At 43.4% G+C, this 24,356-nt stretch overlaps 1 protein-coding gene across 2 annotated transcripts in view; it reads right to left on the bottom strand.

Annotated features, from left to right (window-relative positions):
* The window catches only part of LOC142101313 (carboxyl-terminal PDZ ligand of neuronal nitric oxide synthase protein-like), a 90,008-nt gene that overhangs the window by 15,769 nt on the left and 49,883 nt on the right, over positions 1–24,356 (bottom strand). For both annotated transcript variants that reach the window (XM_075185686.1, XM_075185687.1), the window contains 2 exons: positions 4,098–4,190; positions 2,330–2,388 (listed from right to left, as the gene is read on the bottom strand). In XM_075185686.1, coding sequence (XP_075041787.1) covers positions 2,330–2,388; positions 4,098–4,190 — 152 coding nt within the window. The remainder of the gene's footprint in view (positions 1–2,329; positions 2,389–4,097; positions 4,191–24,356) is intronic.

The raw sequence follows: 24,356 nt of genomic DNA, 5'->3' as shown, positions 1-24,356 counted from the left end.
CTCCATACCCCGGAGTGCCCCTTTGATACACTCTTTCTCTTCGTTCTACAAACACAAATGGCTGCCAGACACAGTCACAGTCAGTCTGCTACACAGACACAGGCTCACAGCAGGTCATGTGATGGCAGAAGGAAGATTTCACAGTGTAGATAGAGCTCAGAGGGGCGTTCCAATACCTCTCTGCTCACTACATCATGTGACTGTGGCTGCCATGGTAGTCCAGAATCATAAATAATTATTAGCAGCCTGAAGAAACAAGAAAAATTGTAAATGCCATCAATCTTCTTAAAAACCTATTTTTTTTTAATGAGATTGCTGCTTTAAGTACATAAGCTAGGCCTAATGAAGCAGCATTTTTGAATTGGAGAACCAAGAATATAAGCAGATATTCAGCAGGGAAGAAAAGTTATGTTGTTGCCTCATTTAATTTTAGAGACTTTTGTGATGCTCAATGTCCTTAACGCATCAAGCTGGCATGCACCCAGCCGGCCGACCGCTAGGAACTGAACGGTACCAGAAATATTCTAGCTGATTTGAAAAGCAGAGCACATCCAAATCCTAATGAGACCCATAACTCAATGCGGAGGTCAGCGGCAGGGGTCTCTCACAGTCTAAAATCAAGACACCAAGGAAATAACACATAAATCATTCTGTTATGTAAGACGTAGAGAACAGTCTGCGGCTTTGCAAATATCCTAATATTATTCACTGCGGTGAGGGTACACAGAGACATTACATGTACCCTTCCTGCCCCACACCCCAGGGAGGGGGCTATTCTGATGTAGTGAGCTGGATCCACCACATCTGCGGTTTCATTAACTCAGCTAATCAATAATGTTTCTGGGTTTTTTTTTAATCAAGATTTTGCCAACTGAATACAAACGCTGTCATGTCACTGAAATACAATCTTATATAGGCTCCTTCTGGGTTCAACACATTCTGTCATAAAAATAATTCAGGAGAATCCTAAAATATGGACTGAGTGCATCACTAATATGATGCACACATGTATACATGCACTGAATAGGTTACATACAAATAACACATTACACATGTAACTGTTACAACACAAACATTGCCAAGTATGGATGATTTCTGTATTTGTGCCAAAGGGATGTGACTGTTCCCCAGTGAAGGGATGAGCTGGATTTTCAGTGAAGAGGTGCCATACAATTAGACTGTATGCTCCGAATGTCAGCTCTGGGGACAAGCCACCGCAGACTAGAAGTGACCTAGATTCCCATGAACAATCTGTGCAGAAGTGTAAACATCACATTAAAATCCAACCTCCGACCCCTTCCCTTCAAGCAAACGGTTACATTTTCCTACTAAAATCCTGCTTTGAAGGCTTAAGTAAATCAGGAGAGTGAGGGGACGATGGGACAGCCTTTTATTTCCTGTACCATATCTGTGCGTTGAGGCTTTTTATTTACACCCAAAATGCGCTTTTGGGAAATGGAAGGTGCACAATGCATCTCACTCAAAGTCCAAACAAAACCCAATCTCTAGCAGCTCTGAGTGCACCCTTCTGTACAGAACACCCCCAAAATACACCCTCTACACTACCTTATTGTTTTGGCGATCTTGCCCCGTAAAATAAAATCTTGTATCTTTGCACCGGCTCCTCCGTGTGCAGATGGCGCAGTAGTATTACAACATACATGATCTTCCCTCTATATCGGCTCTGTGACTGAGAACCTGGCTCTCTATCCTTCTCATTTCAGATATAAAAGATTTGTTTTGTCCTTGCAGACTCCCGGGGACGTCTAGCGCTGAAGTAAATCTCATTACACCGGAAACAAAAAGGATGTTTTGCTATAAAACAAGATGTTCTTGAAAATTACAGCAAGAAAACACAGGCACAGCGTCCACTTATACGGTATCAGGAACGTGAAGGGTGTAATTACCTGTTTACTTCAGTTCTACAAGAATTAAATGAATCTGCATTTTAATTCCTGGAAACACTGCTCCCTCGTCAGCATGACGCAGAGCGTGTTAGCGGCTGATGTCCTGTACACGGATCATGTAAACTCTTCCTCTCAGAGCCGAGGTCAGGACAGGGGGGATTTCAGTCTCCAGAAGACATATGTTCTTCGGTATTTGTGAGGATTTCCTCCGGGTGATCCGATTTCCAAAAACATACCGATAGGTTAATTGGCTGTTGGCCAACTACGGACCCTAGTGTGTTTGTGTATGGTAAAGAATTTAGACGGTTTGCTCCAATAGAGCAGGGATGATGTTAAGGACAAATATTCTCTGTACAGCGCTGTGGAATACGGTGGTGCTATGTAAATAAAAGGGAACAAAGAAATACAAAAAAGTTTCTTACCTATACACAGGGTCGTGCATCACCAGCATCTTGCTCTCATCCCAGGTCCATTCCTTTCTCTGTGTGACACAAACAGCAAATCAACAACAACAACAAGGTATTTCTGGGAGGACATTTTAATTTCCCACAATCACCCTGGAGAGCTGTGTCCCCCAGCAGCACAGAGTATATCAGAAGATGAGTGATGTGTCAGTGAGGACAGGACTGCATGGGACAGGGACAGTGACATGATGTGAGGAGGGGAATGGAGGCAGCAGGAAGCCACAGACTGAGAGTTATATAGTGGAAGGAGCAGGGTCCTCCAGCAGTACAGAGGGTAATCTGAGCCTTTTCCCTCACAAGTGGATATTCTAGAAAATAGTTGCACCCTGAACTTCACTGCAAACATGAAATATATTCAAAATATTCCCCCCAAAATCTATAAATGTAATACACCTGAAAAATGTGATTATCTGCTACATGTTGTGTGGATAATTAGCATTTCAGCCTTTACATATTTGAGACAACTATAAAAGACGGCATTAAATGAGAATTTTTTGCCTTTCATCTTTTATCTTAAACAGATGAACGTACTGTACAAGATCTTTCTTCACACCTTCAAAGACTTCAAATCAATTACCCCGCTGCCGCCACCTCCACCCCGCTGCAGCTTTGATCTGACGCTGGAAGCTCTCACTTATTGACTTGTGTAAGAGGCTCTATATAACGGGCTGCCAGGCATAAGGCACACATTTATTTTGGTTAAAAACCATCATATTAATAAACCGTTTCACAGAAAGCCAAGACACTTATTCTATTTTGCCATTGTATTTTCTTAAACCACTGCCCGTAAAACATAACTGGATGTGAGCGATGTCCTGACTGAATATTATTTATTTTTATTATATAGTTTTATCCATTTCGGTCACTACAAATAAAAACAGGGACATACAATTTTATTATAGTCCAGAATGATTCGAGTAGCCTAGAAATCTCTTCTGCAGCCCCCGTGTCATAATGTGCAATGCTTTCTAACTGTATTTGACATTTTTGTGGTAGAAGCCAGGCTGTCATCTCAGCGGATGTCCTAATTTATTATGTATGATCTCCAGGAGTTTCTACATTTTATCTACACGTCAAAGTTTTTGCTAATTCTAATGTGAATTCTGGGTAATTATTAAGACTCATTCCTGCATTTACCCCACAATACTGTATCAGTGATATACAGAGTATCACATACAACAACCCCCAGTGTTGTAGTTGGCTAAATCCACCAGGGAACAAGGCGTCTGTGTATCTAGAGTACGCACCTGTCATACAACAGCCCCCAGCGTTGTAGGGTAATGGGAGTATATGTCATAGATCAATGAGCCCATGTATCCGAATCATCCTCCTCTCACACTACAATAATATATATATATATATATATATATATATATATATATATATATATATATATATATATATATATATATATATATATATATATATAGGACTGGATTATATTTTGTGATGTCAACAGTGGGAGGGGCTAAAGAAAGTTTTTATTTGAGGATACAAGGACAATAATATCACCATCAATTGGCAAGTGGATAACGTGCACAATAACCAAACAGAGCCAAGAAAGCCGCCATTATATGCCGCAGAAGCATGGCTATAGCATGTCTGTGTACTGTTTACTTGCACACGCTGTATACATGCTTTATTCTTCCAGGACTGCATGGAAATTGCAGTCGGAGTTTTATATATATAGTGATTGTCTGTTCATTAACAGATATAAAAAAATTACCTTTTGTTTCTTTCTCATCACAACTTTGACGCCATCCACGGATACGGCGATACTGACTTTCTTCTTCTTAATGTTCTTGGCTTTAAATTCATACTGCGGGAGAAGGAGGCTGGTTGTTACATCTGCATGTTGTTCATTAACGGGGGCACGCTGACCTGAGAAACGGCAACTGGCTACGAGCCATTAGTATTTCATCTATTTATAGATCACACGTTGTATAACAGATGCTCAAAACAGGAGAGGTACCGAGAGCTACATCCAGCATGCAGGGTAAGAGAAGTGATACTGTGTAACTGTCCATACATACAGGGTAAGAGAAGTGGTACTGTGTAATTGTCCATACATACAGGATAAGAACACAGATCCTGAGTTATATGTAGGATAGGAAAAGTGGTACTGTGCAACTGTCCATACATACAGGATAAGAGAAGTGGTACTGTGTACAACTGTCCATACATACAGAACAAGAACAGATACTGAGAGTTACATCCAGTATACAGGACAAGAGAAGTGGCACTGTATATACATCCACTAAAATAAAAAGTACTATTTTGAGTAACACCTTTAGCATGTAATATAGGGGTGGGGTCTGAGCATGGTGGGGGGGGGGGGGCTTATTTCCTGCTGTTAGGTGGTGTATATGGGGTGTACAGAGGACACCATCCTCCAGTCACTCAGCTCCTAGACCTATAGCCATACACTGTAGTCTGCACATATGAAACGACTCCCTTGTTTTATAGCCTTTAATATATTTCATGAACAACAAAAATGCATAAAAGTAACAGACAAGTGCTGAGCTGCAGAAGAACAACACAATCATTGTATCATCAGTCAGCAGCTTTGGGCACGTTACACATTGCTGAACCCTTATAACAACAGACACATCTGTGGTAAGATAAGAACGTGGATGGAGATGAGTGGAATGAGGCCTGGATAACAATCAGTAAGCACTGAGGTCATGCCACCTGCCGTGGTACCCAACACATAAACCCACCTAGGCTAGTGCCCGGAATCTACTAAGACTCCTATTGTCTAATCACCGGCTTTCTGTAGCCTATTGAGAAGCCACTGCATGTAGACCTTAAATAAAATAAAATAATCAACATACGGCTAAACATCACAAAGTGTATGGAAGAATGGCATAAAGATTCATCCTATTGATCAATGTGAAGTGTAGGTCTGATCGCTCTACAAAACTCTTCTCAGATACACAGAATATTGTGGAGATGAACGGACCGGGGAGATCTCTGACAGGTGAAGGATGTGAATAGAGGTTGCCATGTAAACGGACGTGTTTGTCAGCGCACCTGAATTATAGATCAGTCGGTAACTTTCCCATCAGGATAACACTTTGTTTTTTACATGGTACAAAGTTTGGCTCATCTCAGCCTTCAGTGTTTTATTCATTGCCAGACTGAGGGCCTGGTGGAATTCCGTACAGGGATACTTGGTACATGGGGTGGGGATGGGGCTGTTTGTGTATCGCTAGCGGAGCAAATTAGCAGACCGCTTACTGAATAAAACTAACAGGACTTTCTCTTATGCATAATTCATGTGATAATTTTGCAGATAAAAGTGCTGGAACTACACATCAATCTGACATTTGCTTTGTGCTGTAGATAGGGAAGAATACGAAGGGGACACTTCCCCCTTCTGACATGAACCGAAGATTCAGGGTTAGGGGATGAATGGGGGAGGGGACTCTTCATAATATAGAATAAATGCACTGAATGGTATGGACAATATAGAGCAGAGCTTTTCAGACTATTGGGGAGGTTTCTATATTACACACTCGCATAACAGATGTTCTTGATGTGAATAGAAGGACAACAAACATTCTGCATCGTTCATCCTGAATGAAGAATACTCCGGTATCTGAGAGCGGCTCCGCTATAAGCCAAATATAACAGTCACTGTCCCATGGGGGTCTATGGATGATATTACACTATCTACAGGGTAACCCTCTTCCCCGGGGGAAACGGTACATCCATTCTATGGAGACATCTAGAAAACCTGTCCAGTGATCACAAATCATACAAAGAATCTGAAACTTCACAATAATTTCCAAGGACACTATTGCTGGGGACAGTTGGCCACTCTGGTTCCTGTACGCTTCTTGCAGGATACTGCACAGCATTGTCTATGGGTCACTAGAATGCTCTGTGCATTGTATCCTGGTCACGTTCTGCATTGTACAGTGGTAGGGGGCAGAACACAACATCGCTGGGCCCCAAAACAAAGTTTGGCTGGTATGGAGTTCCTATTAATGAGGTGATCACTTTCCTCTCCAGTGCATGCCTAGCTACGCCCTGATTCACTGTGCTGTCAGAAACATGAAAGCAGGAAGTGGAGGGACTAAGGGGCACATATATCAATATTCACATAAAGTGAAAAATAGTTTTCAATCCTTATCGCAATGATAAGGATTGAACTATTTCTCACATTTATGTACAACCCTGCACGGAAACAGCAGTTCCGAAAAACTGCTGTTTCTGTGATAAAAAAAAATCATACTTACCCCCCTCTTCGGAACACGATGTCCCTGGATCACCTCCTCGTCCTCTTCACTCCTCTTCTTACTGCACATGCGCACAAACATATCGCTCGATCTCTGCAACTATAGTTGCAGAGAGCGAGCGGTGATTGACAGGTGATTGACAGGGAGGGATCACATGATCCCTCCACACATGCGCTGTCCAGCACTGCTCTTCGGAGCAGAGCTGACAGCACTGAGATTTCTCATTTATGATAATGTACGCCAGCTTCGGCGTACATTATCAAGACAAGTTCCTGAAAAAAAAAAACATTTTTTCGGGACTTGTTAGATTGCGGCCAGAGCAGTCACCATTCTGTTGTATGGTGACTGCTCGCAAAAACGATGAGGAGTGCAAAGCGATGCACCTTTAATAAATTTGCGTAGGAGACATTGTGGCCTAATTTACACGGTAAGTGCACTACCGTGATTTCTTAAATATACCCCTAAAACTGTTGCAATGGAGTACAGCGGTTACTAGCCCTTTCTCATCTCCAGTCCTCGTCTACACTAGTATGCTCTCGATATTGCACAGAGGCCGCTAGAATGCGCCCGGCATTGCACAGAGGCCGCTAAAATGCGCCCGGCATTGCACAGAGGCCGCTAAAATGCGCCCGGCATTGCACAGAGGCCGCAAGAATGCGCCCGGCATTGCACAGAGGCCGCTAGAATGCGCCCGGCATTGCACAGAGGCCGCTAGAATGCGCCCGGCATTGCACAGAGGCCGCTAGAATGCGCCCGGAATTGCACAGAGGCCGCTAGAATGCGCCCGGCATTGCACAGAGGCCGCTAGAATGCGCCCGGCATTGCACAGAGGTCACTCAAAAGCTCTTGGTATTGTACAGACATCACTAGACTACTCTCTGTACTGTATAAAGGTCACACAAAAGCTTTATGTATTGTATATCTGTCACTAGGGTGCTCTCTGTATAGTATACAAATCTCCAGAAACCTCTCTGTAATGTATATAGGTCTGTAGAATAGTCTGCATTGAACAGTAGTCATATGGGGCTGGTAGGTGCTGTATTTGATTATAGCTCTTCAACATAATTTTTTGCACCCACTTTAGACAAACTACAGCAGCTCATTTTCTAGGGCGCTGGTAGAAGAGACCACTACTTGCTTGTGCTTGACCACAGGCCAAAAGTTGTCACCTCTCCCTTGGTGAAAGTGGGAAGCAGAGGATTATAAACGTGGATGACAATGAGACCGTGAATGGTCTTACCTACTGTTCATGGTTAGCTACACGAAGACTAGGCCCATCTGTGTATATGTATATAATATGTACGTGTGCATGTTCTCCTCAGCTCCGCTGAGCTGCCTCCTGCAGGACACACAATGACCTCACTGGGCCCTCTCCTCAGCTCCTCTGAGCTGTCTCCTGCAGGACACACAATGACCTCACTGGGCCCTCTCCTCAGCTCCTCTGAGCTGCCTCCTGCAGGACACACAATGACCTCACTGGGCCCTCTCCTCTGAGCTGCCTCCTGCAGGACACACAGTGACCTCACTGGGCCATCTCCTCAGCTCCTCTGAGCTATCTCCTGCAGGACACACAGTGACCTCACTGGGCCCTCTCTTCAGCTCCTCTGAGCTGCCTCCTGCAGGTCACACAGTGACCTCACTGGGCCCTCTCCTCTGAGCTGCCTCCTGCAGGACACACAGTGACCTCACTGGGCCCTCTCCTCAGCTCCTCTGAGCTGCCTCCTGCAGGTCACACAATGACCTCACTGGGCCCTCTCCTCAGCTCCTCTGAGCTGCCTCCTGCAGGACACACAGTGACCTCACTGGGCCCTCTCCTCAGCTCCTCTGAGCTGCCTCCTGCAGGTCACACAATGACCTCACTGGGCCCTCTCCTCAGCTCCGCTGAGCTGCCTCCTGCAGGACACACAATGACCTCACTGGGCCCTCTCCTCAGCTCCTCTGAGCTGCCTCTGCAGGACACACAATGACCTCACTGGGCCCTCTCCTCTGAGCTGCCTCCTGCAGGTCACACAATGACCTCACTGGGCCCTCTCCTCAGCTCCGCTGAGCTGCCTCCTGCAGGACACACAATGACCTCACTGGGCCCTCTCCTTAGCTCCTCTGAGCTGCCTCCTGCAGGACAAACAATGACTTCACTGGGCCATCTCCTCAGAGCTGCCTCCTGCAGGACACACAGTGACCTCACTGGGCCCTCTCCTCAGCTCCTCTGAGCTGCCTCCTGCAGGACAAACAATGACTTCACTGGGCCATCTCCTCAGAGCTGCCTCCTGCAGGACAAACAATGACTTCACTGGGCCATCTCCTCAGAGCTGCCTCCTGCAGGACACACAGTGACCTCACTGGGCCCTCTCCTCAGCTCCTCTGAGATGTCTCCTGCAGAACACACAATGACCTCACTGGGCCCTCTCCTCAGCTCCTCTGAGCTGCCTCCTGCAGGTCACACAATGACCTCACTGGGCCCTCTCCTCAGCTCCGCTGAGCTGCCTCCTGCAGGACACACAATGACCTCACTGGGCCCTCTCCTTAGCTCCTCTGAGCTGTCTCCTGCAGGACACACAATGACCTCACTGGGCCCTCTCCTCAGCTCCTCTGAGCTGCCTCTGCAGGACACACAATGACCTCACTGGGCCCTCTCCTCTGAGCTGCCTCCTGCAGGTCACACAATGACCTCACTGGGCCCTCTCCTCAGCTCCGCTGAGCTGCCTCCTGCAGGACACACAATGACCTCACTGGGCCCTCTCCTTAGCTCCTCTGAGCTGCCTCCTGCAGGACAAACAATGACTTCACTGGGCCATCTCCTCAGAGCTGCCTCCTGCAGGACACACAGTGACCTCACTGGGCCCTCTCCTCAGCTCCTCTGAGCTGCCTCCTGCGGGACACACAATGACCTCACTGGGCCCTCTCCTTAGCTCCTCTGAGCTGTCTCCTGCAGGACACACAATGACCTCACTGGGCCCTCTCCTCAGCTCCTCTGAGCTGCCTCCTGCAGGACACACAATGACTTCACTGGGCCATCTCCTCAGCTCCTCTGAGATCTCTCTCTGCCGGAGTCTAGACCTCTGGGACAGACACTTAGTCTGTCTCCAACCAGTCTTCTCTTCTTTCCTGCTACCTGCAGGGAGTGTACAGGGCATGGTCATGCCACTTTTAATCTTGGAGGGGAGGATTCTAGCCTGTTACCACAGAGTATATATTGTTACATGTATCTATGGATTGTGTATATATTATATCCAAATAATATTCATTGTGTATTTATCACTGTAAAATACTATATTGTATGAGATAGAGATATTATATATATATATATATATATATATATATATATATATATATATATATATATATATATATATATATATATATTTATATATTATAAAAGTGTATTATTACAACAATGTGTTCGAAAATTACACTCTTGTAGCCATGACCATTATTTTGCATAGCCCACATAATACACCTTGCACACTGCAACACTCCCCTGCGTCTAACGAAGGTTTTCACTTTACACCAGATTTGGAACCACCTCTCCTCCGTAGACCTGGTCTGCAATGTGCAGTGTTCTCCTTCCATAGCACAGTACATCTACGGCATGTATGACAGAAGACTATATGGGTATTCATCACACAGGGTGCCCAGGGATGAGGGGGTGGAGAACCAGCAGCACAGAGGTGCTGTGTGTGTGAACAGAGTACATTGTTATTATATCACACTGCATGACTTGGAGACGTGTTATGGACAGAGCAGAGATAGAAAAATAAGCTGATCTATTTCCCTTTTTACACAAAATAGCAGCAAAGCTTTTCAGATCATTTCATTAACGGTTAGGGGATAGGAGCTTACAACGACCCACACCAGACTCCAGTGAAGCGCCCACTATCTCCGCTGGAGATCCAGCTCCCTCCACTTCCTCCAGGAGGTAAACAGTTAACAGTCCGTCCTTCCACATTAGAATTGTGACTTTCATGCTTCCCCAAGCATGCAGTAAAACAGTAAATAAGGTGGAATGCTGAAGGCAGGTTTGCCATCGTTCAGGTGGCTCACCTCTGCTGTGGCCTCTGGCATTCCTGTGACCTGATTACATGCATCATTACCTGCAGTTTAGAAGGTGCTCAGCTAGGAGGCCAGGGGGGTGATGGCAGAGGAATTGGGTGGTCTCCCTGCCGCCATTGATGGGTGGATGGGAGGAATATTACAGTACGTGCCTATGCCTACCGGGAATTACAACAGTAACTGTCATCATTGTCTGATTACTCCTCTGTCACTGTCAATGCAGCCGCACATGGGCCAACATGACATGTTCACAGAGATCCGGTCCTTCGCCAGTGCAGAGTGGCTGGATCACTTTTGGTGTCATTACAATCATCCTTAAATCACATTTACCAACATGTCTAATAACAATTTTGATTGTATGCAAGCACATATGATGCGAGGCAAGAAACGCAGCTACAACTTCCCAGGTATTTTTTAAATTGTTTTTGACCAATTTCTTATCTGTCCTGAGCCACATCCCGGGTGCAGCAGCCCCCCATGTAGATTAGGCCCTGAGCAGGCTCCAGATCCTCCAGGCTGGGTGCTGTGATTACTGGGCAGGCGCCATTATCCAGATGGATCTTGTTTTCATTACAATCAGTGGTTTCCCTGTTTGTATAGATTTACTATTTGAATCTCTCTGATTACAGTTCCTGTTTCACTCCCCCTCCTGTCTGCCCCCCCCCCCCCCCCTCTTCACCACGTCTTACTCTTCTCTTGCTCATTTTCTTCTCCTCTCACTTGTCATTCTCCCTCTTCTTCTGTCTCTCCTATTATATATATATAACAAAATTTGAAGGAAACGTCTTGGATATCCATTTTTTACTGTTTATATTGTAACAGTTTCTGTCAGGGCTAAGCCCCTCTTGCTACTCCCTGATTTTATATCTTATCATATATTCCAACAGTAACACAAAATATCACCTCTATTTTGTCAGGAAACCGCTCCTGAACCCCTTTATCTGTCACAAACCGCCCTCTGCGCACTCGTGACTTGGAAGCTTACTGTAGGGGAACACAGAATTCCAGCCCAAATCTCACACTCACCTCTTCCTCTAAGGCTACAGATTTACTGGTCCCTTTCCTAACACAGACACCCACTTGCACACCTCTCAGCAAACTGCCACCAGCTACGTATAAGGCCCGTAGCAAACCTTTGACTTAATTATCCAATTGCGCACACTCGGTGCTCTGGTAGCTAGACAGTTAACCCTTTACATATTGGTTTCTAAAGAGTTAACCCAGACAAGCAATCTCTCTCTTCTAAAGAGGCAATGAATTTGTTTAGAGCAATAAGGTCAGAACTATTAACTTGTTAGATTTAATATACAAAAGGTACAATGCTTAAAGATACTAAAAAAACAAATTATATAAAGATTTGACATACAAATAAAAAATTGCAAACAGTTATAAAAACAAATGGGATGAAAGTACAGAGCATCACTTACATATAATAATCTATATGCCTGGGGTAGGCAGAAAAGATGGACAGTCCTTCAATTAGATGGATTCCCAAGAAACTGACCATTTGACCCTTCACAACACAGGTTGTTTTTAAGCAAAATGAAATGGGATGGCCTTCACAGGGGCAGTATTGATGCTAATGTGGGGGCAGGAATGTCCCCTGGGTGTCACTGTAGTTTGCGCACAAATATTCCAAACGTTTTAACCTTTGGTGACTTTCCACAAATATATCCCAAAGTCATGCCCTTCAATAAACCAGTTATAATCTCCCGCACATTTAAATACCAAACACGGTGGAATTATAACAATCCGACATCCCTTTCCCAAAGACATGTGATTATAGATGATCCCTGGTACCGCTAGTAAGTATAATTCACGACCCGGGTGTGATTTTTGCCCCTTGGTATAGAGTGGTACACAGGTTTCCCAAAATATGAAATATGAAGGCATTTCCTTTGAAGTTCATATTTCTATATACCTGCATAAAGAGCCTTCAGGTTTTATCTGGGTCTCCAAGATTCTCACCTAGGCATTTGGCTCTCTAATTTACACCTAGTGGTTCTTTCGTGTTTACAATAACTATTGAAAGGAAGTCAATTAGGAAGTGGAATACATGATCAAAACAATGGATGTCTAGGATCAGCATATCGTATGCTGGTCTCTTCACAAAGTGTCTGCTCAAATAACTACCTCCTACTGGGCTAATTGACCAAATGTTTTAAAAAGGAAACAAACATTTATCTGAGGGGAAAATCATGTTCACTGTTATGTATCAATGTAATATTTTATTTGGTCCTTGACATTTAATATTCTGTTTCATCATATCAGATTTATGCTCTCACCCTGACAGTTTCCTCTCAAAATAAAGTTATTAAAAAAACAAAAAACAAAAACAACCACCCTCCATTCTCCCCATTTGTTTGTCTCGTCACCGGTTATCAGGATTGAGATAAGTAGATGAGAGCACAAAGCAACGTGTCTCATGTTTCCATATAGCAGAGTCCCAGATATTTGCAATATCCACAATTCAGAAACAACTCTGTCTGCACCATTAAATAAAATGCAGGGGAGAAATGTACTGTCAACATTTCAGGGTCTTGAGAAACCGCAACAATATATGTCATCCCTGTATTATATCATAGGGGTGCACTGATCTCCTTCTACAGGTAAACTGATTAAATACCAAAATGTAATAAAACACATTTACACCATATTTAAAGAAAAAAATCTAGTTATTCTACAATGACTCATCCCACGGAAAGAGAGAGAGAGACTGCTGGATCTGGCCCTGACTATCCTGTATAATTATTATTATTATTATTATATGCGAGGAGCAGAAACCTCTCCCTGGAGGGTCACATTCCAACACCCTTTACATATACCAGTAGATATGTTATTTTATAGGCTGGCAGTACACCAACTAGCGGTGTTCCTTCATACTTATATAAAAGCTTATCACAAACATGCTCATCATTGTATGAAGCAACGGACGACCTTGTATTTCAAAGCCAACAAATATCTAACAAAGAATTCCACGTAGCCTGTAAATATTTCAGTAAACAAGAAACTTTACTTATCTTCCAGCAATAAAACTCCATGTGAACGCTCTCTGCTTTTATTGGTATAAATAATGGAAACTAATGTGACTGTTCCCTGGACATGATCCGAGGTTCCCCCCTGAAACTTCTCTAAATATTTCATCGGACCCCTGTATCCAGAGCTTTTAAGTTATCGGCGCCAGGGCAAATAGGAGAGGACCACTAGTGGCAGCATTGTTGGACGCGCTGAATAATTCAACCTTAAAACGGTAGATTTGTGCTGACGTAGTTTAGCTTCAGGAAATGTAATTCATGTTTCTCACACGGAGGCCATTACTTACTGCAGTGGAGACTGATAACTGCTCAGTACGGGGAAATCTAGGCTGCGGCCCGTAAGAGGGAATTGGGGAGGGGGGGGGGGGGGTCAGCCGAACACGCATGGCAACATTATTATTGTTTATTTATTTATATGGTGCCACAAGGTATCCGCAGCTCCGTACAAAATACAAAAATACAGTACAGACAGTATACAAGGGTACGACAGTACAGATTAAAACGAGTAAAGCTAAGACTTCAATATCTCCAAGCATAGCAAGTACAGTGGTGGAGGAGTAGAAGAAATGGACAGAAGGGAAGATGGCTCTGCTCATATGAGCTTACATACTGAAGGAAGGGAAACAGACAGCAGGTACAAGGGGAGTCAGTGGAGGGGATCAAGCACAAGAGGAGACAGGAAGGTGGGAGGTGAGGAGAACAAGGAAGGAGAAGGTTATGTGGATGGCTGGTAGGCTTCGAGGAAGAGTTGGGTTTTGAGAGCCCATATGAAGGAGCCAAAATTAGCGGACGGAGGGAGGGAGGGAGGTTGTTCCAGTGAAGGGGGCAGCACGGGAGAAGTCTTGAATTCTGGCGTGGGATGAGGTGATCAGTGCAGAGGAAAGTGTCAGTCATTGGCCGAACGCAGGGAACGTGCAGGAGTGTGAATGGAGAGGAGGTTAAAGATATAAGGAGCAGTGGAATGGGAGAGGGCCTTGTAGGTGACAGTGAGGAGTTTGAAGAGGATTCTGTAGGAGAAAGGGAGCCAGTGTAGGGCAAGGCAGAGAGGGAGGCAGAGGAGGAGCGGCGTGAGAGAAAGATAAGTCTTGCAGCCGCATTGAGAACAGAGTGAAGAGGGGCAAGATGGGAGTGGGGGAGGCCAGTGAGGAAAAGGTTACAGTAATCAAGACGGGAAATAATGAGAGCATGGATGATGGTTTTAGCGGTATCCTGAAAGAGGAAGGGCTGGATGCCGGCAATATTCCATAGTTGGAAGCGACAGGATTGGGCAAGAGATTGAATGTTGGGGGAAAAAAAAGAGAGGGAGGAGTTGAGGGTGACACCCAGGCAGCGGAGTTGGGGAACAGCAGAGATAGTGTTATTACTGGTGATGTAACATGTAATTATCCACTCAGTAGTGGTACAGAATAGTACATTCGAGGCCAGAGATGAGGCCTCAGGCAGAGCCGGGCACGGACGAGGCCTCAGGCAGAGCTGACAGCAGACATGATGTAGAAATTGCAAAGTATAACATATCATCAATCTGTGAGATGAGCGACCAGTCTATCATCCAGGCTATGGTACCTGCACTGCCCCAGAATGATGAAAGATAAAGAAGCTTCACCCTTATAAACAAACTGTTTTAAAGAAATGAATGAATAGCAACAGGGGTGACAGGCAGCATTATGGACAGATTCCAGGTATACTATTTATATCAGCAATACATAGACTTTATTATATAGTAATGGCCATTTATTAGGTTGTCTTGAACATTTGATTTCATGGAGGCAGCATTGATAATCAGCTGTCATTTGATTCAAGAAAATGGGAGGACAATTTTGGATACAATTTTAACACAGGAGCTTCAATCCATATAGGCACACGTTACGTTTATAAGTAGGGGCATAAGGTGGGGTGCTGGGGGGTTAGAGATTTAGGCTGGCTGTAACAATAAGAGAATAGTATAGAGATATAGAGGTGACTACTCGCTGAACTCCAATCCAATCATAGAATGAAGTTCGGCTCAGTGGATGAAGAGTGTGAACACACAGACCTCATAGACCTGGTAACAACAGAAATAGACACACTTAAATCAAGTGTCAAAACAGTAGTACACAAATAATATGAATGCATTATATTCTCATACATATATAGTGTGCAATCATCAGTTGATCTTGTTGTCAGAATACAGATTTCTATGATCATAGAATACTACGTATTTCTAATGCAGTCAGACCGATCAGTTGAATGTAATTATCAGGTTTTCGTTTAGGTCAGTGATGCAGATCCTGTTAATTTATAAATCAGGCATCTGCTTTTACAAGTTATTACTCTGAGCACTACTCTCCTCTACACTGCCATACTAGATAGAAGAGGTGATTTATGAGGCTTATAGCAGCGGCCTGCTGGGCCAACACCCACGGTACCCCAGCCGGCTGCTCCTGTGCTTTGTAAGAAGCAAAGAGGCAGAACAGAGGCCGACGGCTTTCGCATCACGTGACTTCCTCTGCACAGTCCAGGTAGGGCATGTGACATACCCGGAGGAGGGAGCGCAATGAGCTCTACCTCCTTATTCTATGTGGCCCTTTTGATGGCTGGGGGGGTTTCACATGCTCATTCGCTTTCCTACCCAAGACAAATCCTGCTATGCATGACATTTATAGCCCAGAGAATTACTGTTTAAAGGATAACTTCACTCAAATATGAAGTTGCCTAATTAAAACATTATATTGTGAACTGCCACAACTCCTTGCACTTGAAATAGGACTTCTGCCTGAAATCATCTGTTAAATACAAAAAAGTCACTTCTGCCATTTGACGTTATGTGAATACCTGACCTACATCTGTAGCCAAGGAAACGATCAACGTAGTCCATAGTTTGTTTCCTGGGTTATGATGATGAAGAGGAATATCAGTTATTCACAGCTTGTTATAAGGTAGCAACAGTGTGCTTTTGAGTTTTCAATAGGAAATTTCAGGCAGAAATCCTATTGCAGATTATCAGGAGTTAGTCTAGTAATATGCAGTTTTCAGTATAATGAATTTAATTAGGCAAAATATTTTTTGAATCTAGCTACCCTTTAATATCACAGGAAAATCAATGAACATACAGGAGACATGGTACCACAAAGAACATACACGGGAGTTATTTTAGGATGCTATGATTTAGAGGGAAACGCTTCAGTTACAGGCTGGATTTATTTTAACTGCTGCCATACGATAAATGCATTTCTCCGAATTCTCCAGCTGTCTGGATAAAATGATTTATGACAGCTTCTAGGGAAGTGATTTATTCATGTCTCCTAGCAAGGAACTGGCAGAGAATATCTTTTGCTTCAGTCAAAGCTGTGACATTGTCAATGGAGGTGATTGGACTGGCTTGTGGCTCTTTAATTTCCTGTCATATTTAAATTGTATGAATGCAAGGTTGGTACTGGGAAGTACATTGTTCCTTGTTATATCAGACAGTCTATGAATCTCAGGATATCAATAACGTTCTCTGCACCAAGGATGGTAATGAGACTTTGCAGTTATGTCCGTAGCTGAAATTGTAATAAAATTAAGAGTATTGAGAATCTTACTGGTCAGCACCATGCTGGAAAAATTCATTTATCTTCCTCCTGTCATAGGGACCAGACAGTAGATTGAAATGTTGTCAGGATGTACTGTTGTGAGACGTAGAGAAGAAAATAATCAATCACCAAGTTATTGGCTGCAGAAACTACACCAGACTGGAAAGTGAGCGAGAGAGAGGGATGAAATAAAAATGGTCGACGTCTTCAGAATTTCATGTGATGTGAAGTACGGTGGGTGGGGCTTCTAGTATGGCCGCGGTTTTCCACAACTCCTGAATTTTTTTGTGAATAGAGTATAATCTACACCACTAAACCTTTATTTTATACTACCTTTCTGCACTGGAGGCAAATCTGCACCGCAATCTGCTAATCTGTTACGAGGGCCTATGTGACCGCATTCCACAGCGTAAGAGCGCAACACGTGGCCACAATATAGCGGACACACAACTTTACATCTCTCCCATACAGTCATGTCATAGATCTACTACTGTACCCAATGATGAGTGCGAGAAGACCCCTGCCGGCATTATATAAAGTCCCCTGACCGCTCACCAGATCTTATACACACACTATAGTTCTACAGGTTGGACTATCCCATTAGATCAAGCATTGTGAAGTGTAATCGAGGGCCATAGGTTGAGGGAACCATGACGCAGATCACCATCATCTCAAAATCATATCCATGGACCACTAAAAGCATTGTGGCAAAGTCAAGCACCAAGTAGTTCTCACGGACCACCAACTAGGTCCCTCAAGTGTGTCAGGATCTAGGAGGAGGGGGATTGAGTGACGTAACAGGTTACTCATCACTATAATTAGCAGAAACATCAAGTTCTATCAATGATTATAATCATAAATAAATGCTTCTAAAATCTTGTATATGGGGCAGAACAATCTGGAAGGCTGCACAGCTTATTCCACAAATACTGTATATACTCATCTAATGGGAGATAATCTTAGTTTATTAGAGAGGATCTTTCCTGATCTTCAGCGATAGAGCACTCGCCTCATTATATTATATATTGAAGTGGCTGCATAAGATCGGAGGATAGATTTAAATGATTCATATCAGTGCCTGGCTGTATAGGATTTTATATATGAACTCCTTAAAGAGGAACTACATCCATAAATATCAGGATGAAAGACCTATAAATAAAGTATAATTGCTGAATTGCTGGATTTTAACTATGAATCACTGTGTGTCCGTGTGACAATGTGATTGTGGCTGTGTGTGTGTCTCCATGTGACTGAGTGTTAGGGACTGTGTATATGTGTGTAACAGTGTATGATTGTGTATATTATTTGCTCTATAAAATCTTCCCTGTTCCAAGTTTCCATACAAATACACATAGAATTAGCATCCTGATTCTGGATCCATTCATACTCAGTTTTTTTTATTTTAAGCACCAGTGTAGTTCTAGGTAAGGAAGACAATCTCTACAACAAAGTTCTACGTTCTATACTGTAACAACTGACAAACTTGGGTTAAGATGTAACAAAGTTTCAGTCAAAGGAAAATGAATACAAAATGCAGTTGATGAATTATTTGAAGGACAATCGTTACCGTGGCTGCACCTACTGAAAAGATGACATTAGCCCGGCTGACGGACAGAAATGTTTCCCAGGCCGGTAAAACCCCAGGCAGGAGGGAGCTCGCACAAACCTCATTCCCACCGGATGCTCACAAAACACCATGTTGTATAGAGCAGACGTCACACAGCTCCACTATATTGTTCTTTTCCTGTAAGGACAGATATTCACAGCTGCCACACTCAGGAAACAACTGAGCTTTACCCACCGAGCCAAGAGCTCCAAAACAAAGCCCAGTCTTGGTCTTTCAGCGCAGCCTTTTATCGCCATTCGGTCATGAAACCGCCTTTTGCCCATTAACAAATTTGAACAGGTTAATGGTGAGCAGCTTTATGTCTCTGCGCGTCAATGGGGGACAAAACGAGGAGTAAAATCCTGGCAACGTAGGGGAAGGCCGTGAGCAACATTAATCTGTACAACACCTCTCAAAAATGGGTCATTAAGTGAGCAGCTAAACTTTCCTCCTATTTTTATCATGGTTATAGAGACCTTAAACCTCCAGATAACTTTAATATCCAATTTGTGAGGTCAGGCCATGCTCCTGCCATGTTTCCTGGTCATGTGATCACTGGAGCCTTGAAGTATTACCCAGTCCATGCAAACAGGAGAGATGTGTCTTCCTGTTAATCACTATCAATACGCACAGAAATAAGTTTCCATTACACTCCATATCTGCAGCTTTGAACTAGACAGCATGGTGGTTAGCATTGCTTCCTCACAGAACCGGGGGTTTGATCCAAAACAGGACCCCATCTGTGTGTGGCTGTAGGTCCCTCTGTAATTCAGTGGGTTTTATCACGTGCTGCGGTTTCCTTACATACTCCAAGAAAAAGCCCCCCAAACATATTTGTAGGTTAAGTGCTTGCTGACAATGGACCCTGATGTGAGTGTGCTTGTCTGGCACAAAGTTTAGACTGTAAGCTCCTATGGGACAGGGGCTGATGTGATAGAGAAAGAAAGGAAAATGTTAACGTAGCTGCCAACAGGTCAGATTTTTTTGCTTTACTGAAATCAACATAACTTCTTAAATTCTCAAAATAAAGTTGTTCCAAGAGTCACGGAAAGATAAGACTTATTCTCTATCACACAGTATCAGTGATGTCTACTCCCACACACCATATCTATGACTGAATATAAAATACACCGTGATCATATATTCTCCGGAAATACTGGTGATTTGCAGCTAATTAACTCCACACAGATAATACCACTCACTTGGCACAATCTAGCTGTGGTTCTTCCAATGTTTTTGGAAATGTGATGAGGGCTCCTAACTGGTTTCTTATGGAGAAGCGATTAATTAAGGAAAGTGGGAATATTTTATATCATAACAACAGATGTGCAGCGAGAAGAAGGGGGGTAAGAATGAAAGTAACAAAACCACGGCCCAGAATTATTCAGCCGTCTCAACAGCAAGAAAACCAACAAACTTTCTGTTTCAATCAATGTACAGTGCTGAATAATACGCTACGCAAGATGTTCTGAGAACCAACCACCTCTAGAGTCCACTTTTTGAAAACCTTGATGTTGAACAGCCTCCATCATCAACCTACCTAACCCCCCATACCTCTATCTCCCCTACACCTTCAGCACGGACTGTTCCTTCACCCCCCACCAGTGCCTCCACCACAACGGTGCCTCCATCACTCCATACCTCATCTCCACATACTACCACCCATACCTCTGCCGCCCTGTACCTATATAAATTACTGTACCTCCACTCCCACATAAAGGCACACGCTTTGGGGGGGGGGGGTGTTTCCAGTTGCCCGGAAACACCCCCTTCTCCGGGAGCAGTCACCTCAATGGCTGTGTGCACGGATCGTACAGATCCGCTCTTTCCCGCTGTGTGCGCCTGCCTTCCACTGCTGACGATACACATATGGGGTGCCACTCAAAGAAAAAGGTATTTCTCCAGCTACTTTCTGGGGTCATGATGCAGTAGACGTATGGAGGAGCCAGATGACTGAAGACTGTCCGGTGACCCAGTTGCAGGGGACCCCTGGCATTCAATAGAAGCAGACACTTACAGTGCCAAGTGCAAGAAGGTAAGTGTGGGGGGGAGGGAGTGCTCTTAATGTAATTTAGGTGTGGGCTATAAATTTAATAGCGATGGTGGGGGCTAATTTAACAGTGGATGCGCAATATTAATGTATTGGTCCGGGCAATTAATTTGATGGTGGGGGCTATTTAATTTAACAGTGAGCCTACTCATGTTGTGTAATGAGACTATTAATGTAATGCTGGGGTTGGTTGGGAGGAAATATGTCTATATATTACGAGAGAATGCTATTAATTTAATGTCGGGGCTAGTTACAGTTAGGAAGGCCTGGTTTTTAAACAGGGGCACTATTGATATAACTTTGGGGCTGGCCCTTAATACTTAGGAACTACTCCTGTACTTAATATCAAACGACTGAACTATAAAAACAGCTGGAAATTAATATCACAGGAAAAGCCACTCAAACTTCACCAATAGGCCACTTATAATAACACAGGGGATTAAACAAAAACAAAAACAAAACAAAAGCAAAAAACCATAAAAAGAGTAAATAGAGTTGGGGGAAAACAAAAGTTAAAAGTAGAAAAATGTAAAGTAAAAGGAAACAAATAGCTCAATTGAAAGTAATGGACCCATAGAAAGTAATGAACCAATTGGAAATAATGGTTTGTTCCTGGGCCGAGGGGTCAAATTGAAGAAATGTTTGGAGCACAAAGGTGGCATCGAGCTTTAAAGCAATTTCCAGAGGCTGGTAAATGGGTAGATTGTATCTGTTCCCCAGAGATTAATCATATAGTGAAAATGACCGAAAAGTATATTACTCACAAGCTAAGAGGTGTTGGTGGCAACTGATAAGTAGTTTGAAAGTTAATGGTGAAAAGGAATATTAACTAAAAAACAAAACAAAAAACATCTTTAAATAAAGACACCCCAAGAACTGTCTTTCACCACTTTAATGAAAAAAAATATATATTTTTTTTCATTAATGTAGTCAAGGAATAAACTAAAAACCCTGTTATACGACATGAATGGCTTCCTGCGCTCTCCAGAAGGGTCATTCAGCACCAGGACTACGGACGGAGCTTTTATTCCCTAAGGACCATGTTTGTGTGTTTATTTTTTAAATATGTTAAGAGTTTTAGGTTTATTTAAGTTTTTTCTCCCTTTGTTTCTGTTTTATTGCCTTGTTATATATTTGTAGGGATGAGGAACTTCGTGACACTGCTCTAATTATACTGGCCCACTACGGTGGCAAAGGGGGTCAATTATTTTAGTACAATCAAACTGGTACCCATAGCCTAGGTGTCAGAAAGATCACTGGCACTTTTCGGTATAGGGCAGATTGTCCCCAGTGTGTGTGTGGGGGTGAGAGACCAGCCCAGCCTGTCTATCCTGCTTAACACTTTAGTTGGGGTACCCGGCACTCATTGTCCCCTGATTTAGTCCAACGCTGGTGTTGGTTATTTATTTTAGTGAGGGTTACGCACTTTTTATTTTTTTTAATTTTTAAACATTTATAATTTTATTTAAAACAAGATGCAACAGTCGTCCGGAACATGTAAACTTGCATTAGGCTTATGGTGGAAAAGATATATTTATCTGTACCTAGGATACATCTGTAAGGGGTTTTCTTTACCTGTATACAATCTTATTGTACTGCACATACACGTGAACACCCGATCCACCTCTTTTGACACAACAGGCCATACGCCACACGTAGCTCTGAATTTGGGTGCAAGTTCTGGATGCCTGGCGCCCAGAGACATTTTTACGTGGCAAACGAACGTACGACCAGCTTTAAAATGAGCCCCCTAAAAAAGGGATAAATCTGAGGTTGGTGTCCCTTTAACCCAGTCAGATAACAAGCACAGATACAAGACATTTGGTTAATAATTGTGTTTCGTCTCTGCGGGAGGTTGGCCGGCCTCCAGCACAGTGGAGGGTCTTCCTGAAAAACTGCCAAATTCCTGGAATTCATTCGCAAAACAACATGGTCTCCACGCCCCTCGCTCCTGTGGTAGCGATGGTGACAAGTGCAACACGCAATAAGGCAATCGCTGGAATCCGGCTGACACATTCCTGCATTACGGAGCAGCCAGGCAGAAAATGAAATATACTCCATATCCGTAGCCACTGTCTATGGGGGGTGCAGGGACCAGCAGAGATTAATGGGATAATGTCAACCTTTTGGGAAACCCATAAACATATGCTTTGCACGTTCAAAGCAACAGTTAGATATTAACTCCAATCAGGCATGTAATTATACACACTGACCGGGAGAATAGAGGCATTTTATAACGCTTAGTGCACAGCGAGAAAATAACAGAGTGAATACAGACATATAATTACATGATACATAAAAGGAGCTAGAACCTTATTTTAATGAGGATTTCCAGAAATACTGCCCAGTTATTATTAAACGCTGTGGATTTGGCAACACACACTGTAATCTTAAATAGTATAATATTTACAGAAAAGTCAGATGACTGGTCACACAGTGCTGTCCTTTACGACAGCCCAGCGACCTTCAATCAAACAGGTCAGGTGATCTGTCAACGTAAGCCTCCTGCGGGCTGAAGAGTACGTTTTGTTCTTAATTAATGAGCTACAATTAAAAACAACCATTCCTGGCATAAGATGTCAGTAGACGATCTACTAAGAACAACAAGATCTATGAAGACGATACTCTCGCAATATGCTCCGAATAGGAGGCGTAAAGGCTGGGTACACACTACAGTGTTTTCAGCCAACTATCGGGCCAATCACACGATAAACGACCGTTTGGCCCGATATCATATTAGTGTGTACGCTCCAACAATGAACTATTATCATTTCAAAGCTCATCGTATCGTCTGATTTGATTTTTAAACCGGACTAAAAATCTTGTTCAATGATGGAACAATGTCGTTCCAATTCTGCAGTGTGTACGCGCTCAGGACCGGCAGGATCCATAGATCTCTATGGAGTGAGCAGAGTCACCATCTTTTCAGCCGATGGTTATGACAGATGAAGATCACAGATCTGAGGGTAAATCGTGTAAAACGTGTATAATGTGTACACAAGAAGCAGCACGCTGATCGGAACATTTTTTTTTTTTTGCCGTTGGTAAAATCGTTAACGATATCGCACCGGGAGATGTTTTCTGTAGTGTGTACCCAGCCTTAATCCACTCAGAGGCTGTTTAATACACAATGTCCTAACAGCACATTAATATGCACAGAAATGTCATATAGGGCCCTATTATATCATTCTTTGCATACCGGGGGCCACAAGTGAATATGACACTACATGCAAAGTGGGGAATATACAGTGATCGTCAGCCCCTTGTCCCAGTTTAGGAAATTAATTTAACAGGCCTGGACTAGAGAAAACGCGAATACAGTAAATATGCTACCAGTAAAAGCTGATTTGCATGACAAGTTCCTTGGGGAGCACTTGGCTGGAGTTTCGTATGCAAAGTGATGATAATGAGCCACAAAGAAGCTGCCGACATCCAGACAGGAGGAGAAT

The sequence above is a fragment of the Mixophyes fleayi genome, chromosome 9 (assembly GCF_038048845.1).
Source record: "Mixophyes fleayi isolate aMixFle1 chromosome 9, aMixFle1.hap1, whole genome shotgun sequence".
NCBI lineage: Eukaryota > Metazoa > Chordata > Amphibia > Anura > Limnodynastidae > Mixophyes > Mixophyes fleayi.
Note: the sequence above shows the minus strand (reverse complement) of the source record. Positions and strands in the feature narration are given on the sequence as shown.